At 61.2% G+C, this 6,304-nt stretch overlaps 1 protein-coding gene across 1 annotated transcript; it reads left to right on the forward strand.

Moving 5' to 3' along the window:
• Positions 1–4,207: 4,207 nt before the first annotated feature.
• On the forward strand, positions 4,208–5,851 carry LOC108075039 (proteoglycan 4-like). Its single transcript, XM_070288984.1, has one exon. The coding sequence runs from the start codon at positions 4,208–4,210 to the stop codon at positions 5,849–5,851; it is 1,644 nt and encodes a 547-aa protein (XP_070145085.1).
• Positions 5,852–6,304: the final 453 nt, after the last annotated feature.

A 6,304-nucleotide genomic window follows, 5' to 3' on the forward strand; every position in this document is an offset into this window, starting at 1 on the left:
TAGGAGGAACCCTCCACCAACACCAGGGACGGATTCGCGCCACCATCACCATGGAAGGACGAGAATTCGTGGCCACCCTGGACACTGGAGCCACGCATAGCTTCATCAGCGAGGACCTAGCCCGGGAGCTAGGCCACGCGGACAACACGCGAGATATTCGCACACAAGTCAAGTTGGCCGACGGGACATGCCGAGACCTGACTCGGGCCCTCGCCGCCAATATCCACCTGGGGAGCAAACGCGCTCCAACCGTCCTGCTAGTGATGAGCGAAGTCCTTGACGACGTTCTCCTAGGCATGGACTTTCTTTGCAGGATCGGAGCCACCATGCAGTGCGGGGGACAGACCCTCAGCCTGATGCCAGACCAGTACACGGAGCCACCATGGGTTCAAGAACGAGCCAACGCAAGACCCCGGAGGGAAGAGCCACGCTCTGTCCGCTTCGAGGAGCCACGTTTCGTCCACTTTGAGGAGCCACACTCCAACCCTCACGGAGGGCCACACCCTACGCCGCAGCCGAGAGAGCCACGCTCTCAACCCCTAAGCCCGCCGGCCGAGTCACACTCTGCCCGCCGGGAACCAGCGACGACGGAGCTACGCTCCAGCAACACAGAACCAGCAATGGCCAGAGAACCACCGCAACCGGCGCCACGCGCCCGCCCTCGGGGCATAGCCCTCGAAACCAACCGGGAGACCGCCAGCACCACGCCTGCCGGAGAGGAGAGCGCATCCTCCCGGAGGTCAGCAGTCATCTCGGGCACAGACCCGTCCACGACGGGAAACCAGCCGCCAAGTTGGAGCCACGTCTTGCCTGTGGCAGATGCCACCGCCGCGCAGCGAAATCCATTTCGCACCTCCATGAAGCGTGTCCGTTTCCAGGACCACGTCGAGGAAACGCCGGCGCAAGACTCGCCTCTCTGCGGAAACATTAACTCGGTGAGTCACCCCGCTGGGGATCCAGATTCAGCCGAGGCGGAAGAGCTCGAGACCCACAGCTACCCAGAGCCCTGGGTAGAGGAATTCCTGGAGAAGGAGTTGGCCTTGTTCGAGAATCTTTCAGGGGTGTCCCACATAGCGGAGCACCACATCATCATGCGCAGCGATCGGCCACTGAAGCAGAGATATTTCCCGAGGAACCCGGCCATGAGGGCCATCATCGACAAACAGATCGACGAGCTTCTTCGAGACGGGCGGATCGAGCCCTCGAAGAGTCCGCACAGCGCGCCTATTGTGATTGCGGCGAAGAAAAACGGAGACGTACGCATGTGTGTTGACTACCGTCAACTCAACGAAAACTCGGTTCCCGATGCCTACCCGCTCCCGAGGATTCACCAGATTCTGGAACGCCTCCGGAACGCCAAGTTCATCTCGACGCTGGACTTGAAGAATGGATACTGGCAGATACCAGTAGCCCCGGGCAGCTGAGAGTGTACGGCTTTCACCGTTCCCGGCAGAGGATTATTCCACTGGCGGGTGATGCCGTTCGGTCTTCATTCCGCCCCTGCAACGTTCCAGCGCGCTCTGGATACAGTCATCGGGCCTGACATGGAGCCGCACGCATTCGCCTACCTGGACGATATCATCGTCATAGGCTCAACGCTGGAGGAACACGTCGCCAACCTTCAAGAGGTCTTCCGACGCCTGCGCAATGCGAACTTGCGCCTGAATCGAGGGAAGTGCCACTTCTTCCAACGCCACATCGTCTACCTGGGACATGTGATCAGCGAGGCGGGCATCCATACAGATCCGGACAAAGTTGCCGCGATCCGCGAGCTGAAGCCACCAACTTGCCTAAAGGAGCTCCGGAGGTGCCTTGGGATTTCATCCTGGTATCGCCGCTTTGTTCCAAACTTCGCCGACGTGGTCGAACCCATGACCGCGTTGCTGAAGAAAGGCCAAAAGTGGGAGTGGACATCGAGGCAGGATCACGCTTTTCAGGAGCTGAAGGCGCTACTAACGAAGGCACCGGTCTTGGCCTGTCCGGATTTCGGCCAGAAGTTCGTTCTACAGACGGATGCCAGCGAGTACGGAATAGGAGCCGTACTGACGCAGACCATCGAGGGACAGGAGAGAGTTGTCGCTTACGCCAGCCGCCGGCTCAACCCGGCCGAGAGGAACTACTCCGTTACGGAGAAGGAGTGCCTCGCCATCGTCTGGGCAGTCAGGAAGATGCGATGCTACCTCGAGGGGTACCGTTTCGACGTGGTGACGGATCATCACTCGCTGAAATGGCTGAATTCGATCGATAACCCGACGGGCAGGATTGCACGCTGGGCTCTCGAGTTGCAGCAGTACCAGTATGACGTCCATTACCGGAAAGGGGCCCAAAATCTTGTGGCCGACGCCCTTTCTCGCCAACCGCTGCCTACCGCGCAGCAAGCACAGGTACAAGGAGTCAACTGCCGCTGGATCAAGAAGATTCTTCAGAAGATGCGGACAGAACCCGCCAAGTTCCCCGACTACAGGGAGGAGAACGGACAACTCTATCGCCGCATTGGTCTTCAGCCAGAAGAGGAGGAGTACACGCCATGGAAGCTGTGCGTTGGGTCGGATTACCGCCAACGCGTCCTCGAGGAATGCCATGACCACCCAACCGCCGGACACTTGGGAATCCGGAAAACTAGTAATCGCGTGGCTCAGCGATACTATTGGCCGGGTTTGTTTCGCGACGTCGCGCGCTATGTTCGTCACTGCGCGAGTTGCCAGAGGTTCAAGGTAAGCCAGGAGAAACCTGCGGGGATGATGTTCACCCGTCAGGTCGACGAGCCATTCCAGGTTCTCTGCGCGGACTTCGTTGGGCCGCTCCCACGATCAAAGCAAGGCAACACCATGCTGTTGGTGTTTTTGGATGCTTTCAGCAAGTGGGTGGAGTTGGTACCACTCCGGAAAGCCACCGGAGCGCAGCTTGAACGCGCTTTTCGGGAACGGATCCTGAGCAGATTCGGAGTGCCGAGGACCTTCGTCTGCGACAACGGCACGCAGTTCACAGGGCGATCTTTCCAGAACTTCTGCAAATCGCTGGGCATGGAGCTACAACACACGGCGCCGTATACGCCAAGGCAGAACCCGACGGAGAGAGCCAACAGGACGATCAAGACGATGATCGCCCAGTACCTGGATGGAGGCCCGCAGAACACATGGGACCAGTTGTTGCCGGAAATCTCCCTGGCCATCAACAGCAGTGTCTCCGACACAACAGGATTTAGCCCAGCTTTCCTGACGCAAGGGCGAGAACCGAGGCTGCCACGGACTCTTTACGACGAGCTCACACCAGGACGAGGCACCCCAGAGGTGGCCCCAACGGACCGAAGCCAGCAGCTGAAGGACATCTTCCGAGTAGTGCGAGACAACGCCGAGCGCGCTACGGCGGATCAGGGCCGACACTACAATCTGCGCCGACGGACTTGGAAGCCGCCGGTAGGATCTCTAGTGCTGGTGAGACGCCATGCACTCTCCAACGCGGCTGAAGGATTCGCCGCCAAACTGGCCGCGAGATACGAGGGACCCTTTCGAGTGGCGAAGTTCCCTTCACCAAACATCTTTCAGCTACACGTACCCGGCAGCCGCCGACGTCGTACTGCGAGTTTGGGACAGCTGAAACCCTACCGACAGGGAGAAGCAGATGACCACGCCGAAGGCGCGATCGATGACAGCGACTACGAGGAAGACCACGCCGAGGACACGCAGAACTCAAAGCAGTCAGACCACGCCGACACGAGCCACTAAGCCACTCCACGCCGCCGCCACTAAGCCACGCCCCACTCCACGCCGCCGCCACTATGCCACGCCCAGATCGAAAGATGGCCATGTTCAGAGGGGCCACTTGCTGACAGGCGCGCCTGTCCAACGCTCCTACCCCCCTAGGGGGGAAACATGCGCCCTCTCTTTCGCAAAACTTAAAAATCGAGCAACTCTCGGTTGGGTAGGGTCCTTCGAAAGCGCCCCCCTAACAACGCCGTCTCTTTTGCTCTTTTCTCTCCACAGACACATCGATCATCACGCAGCACGAACGCACACGGTGCAACAGCAGACAACAACAGAGACGCGACCCGCCGCCCACAGGCAACCACCAGCGAATACACGCACGCACCCTCGAGGATCCAGCGCACGGCAGCGCTGATCACACGCGCTTCGCACCCCGCCCACGATCCCGAGCACGGCCGCATCGCCACCACCCGGACCAACGATCTCGCCAAGCAAGTGTCACGATGTCATCACCCAGGGACGACGCCTGGATGGGGATCGCCCTTGAGGAGCTGCTAGAAGGCCTCCAGATGGGGCATCGGCCCCAACCTTCAGTCCTCGCGCCACTCAGTGTGGCCGGAATCCGCAGGCGAATCCCGTCCGCGGAGCAGGTAGACATCCCGCCGGACCACCGCTTCGGCCCAATACGGGTGGACACCACCCCGCCACGACCACGGCCAGCCGAGGCCGCCCGCACGCCTGCCGACCAGGGCAAGCAGCCAGACACGGACCAGGGGCCGCCGCCGTTGGTCCCGCTACACCCCACCCGGAAGCAGACCACAGAAGGGAGGCCATCACCACGGGCAGCGCCACAGACAGCCGGCCCGTCGACACGTCCGCACACTGGCCAGTCGCCCACGACGCCCACCGGCAACAAGGGGCAACCACCACGGGCAGCGCCTCGAGCAGCCGCCCCGTCGACACGCCCGCACAACGGCCGGACCACCACAACAACGTCTACCGGCCACATCACCCCATCACCACGGGCGACGCCGCGAGTTGCCCTCACTGCGGCACGCGCACGCACCGGCCCGACCCCTACAGCGCCTGGGACACACACAGTCCAGGCTGTAGCAGCACCGGACCCAGACGTCGAGGTGGAAGCGGCGCTACGAGAGTGCCTAGGCGACCTTCCACCCGACGTACTGGAGGAGATGGCCCACGGGGCAGAGGGATTGGACCTGGAGGACCTTTTCGGAGAGTCTCCCGACGAGGACGGGGTAGAGCTCCCAATGCGCCCCGTCTCCAACCAATCCGCCGACGAGCCAAGGACCCCGTCACCTCAGTTCCAGCCGGATTATGAGGAGATCTCCAGCGACGAGGGAGTGGAGGCCGAGATCATCCAGATCTCAGACTCCGACGACGCCGAGCCAAGCTTCAGACCGCCGGGCACCCCGCCGCCGGCGTACGAGGATATTTTCGGGCCGGGCCCATATGCCACCAGCTGCCCGATACCCACTTGCGCGGCCTCAACGCCGAGCCAGTCACCGCCGACCACGTCACGCGGGTACCACGCCGCCGCCGCTCCACGCCGGGCAGATGGCCCAGCGACAAGCCGACTCGTCGACCTGACGACTGAAGAGGACTCCGCCAACGAGGACTCCGCCAACGAGGACTCCGCCAACGAGAGGCCAGCCGTGGCCGTACTGACTCGCCCCCCGCTACCCACACCCGGCGAATACGCCGCGGCAGTGGCCCGACGCAGGGCCGAGGAGCTGAGTGACGAGCTGGGCTCGTCTTCCGCCGGGCCGGTTCAGCCAACAGACCCGGAGCCACGTTCGGCCAGGGACCGGCCACCCACACCAGCACCAGCACGCCGAGGCCGCCGACGGAGCGCGCCCTGGGCGGATAGTCCCAGCGGATCCTCGTCCGAGGAGGAGTTACCACACGATCGCCAGGGTCACGCCCGCTGGCTACCAGTTCCCGACGGCTGGAGCACGCCCAACGGCACGATACCCGCCGGGCTCATCCGGAGGATCCAGCAGCGACTCCTAATCGCCAGACGGAGGGCCCGGCGCTACCTAGAGGAGGAGCAGGGCCAACGATTCCGGGTGCAGTTAAACAGAGACGACCACGTACGGGTCTTCCTATACCCCACCCGGAAGTGAGGAGGGGGTGTGACGACACGATCGGTCGCCACAAAACTATATATATGTATATATGTAAAATCTAAGCTTATAATTACTTATTCCTACGATACCTAAAATTAAGACTAAAATTAAGACTAAAAATTAAGCACACGCACACACACACACCACCCGGCACGAAGCCATACACACGCACACACACACACCACCCGGCACGAAGCCATACACACGCACACACACACACACATCACCCGGCACGAAGCCAACGGCATGAAGCCAAATAAACCCCGCGAAGGGAAATTCAAAACAAGCACTAGGCTTTAAAGTTACGCGCGCAAGTGGCAACGCTGTCGGCGATAGTGGCAGAGCCCGGCAACGCCAAGATCGATCGCGGCAGCGCTGCCGGCAGAAACTAGGTCACGGCCACACTCAGGAATTAGGTCATTTTTAATCCTCGCAAAATTCTTGATCGCG

Source organism: Drosophila kikkawai, unplaced genomic scaffold, assembly GCF_030179895.1.
Source record: "Drosophila kikkawai strain 14028-0561.14 unplaced genomic scaffold, DkikHiC1v2 scaffold_50, whole genome shotgun sequence".
NCBI lineage: Eukaryota > Metazoa > Arthropoda > Insecta > Diptera > Drosophilidae > Drosophila > Drosophila kikkawai.

Coding starts and splice junctions, on each gene's coding strand:
- LOC108075039 (XM_070288984.1), top strand. CDS start 4,208: ATGTCATCACCCAGGGACGACGCCTGGATGGGGATCGCCCTTGAGGAG.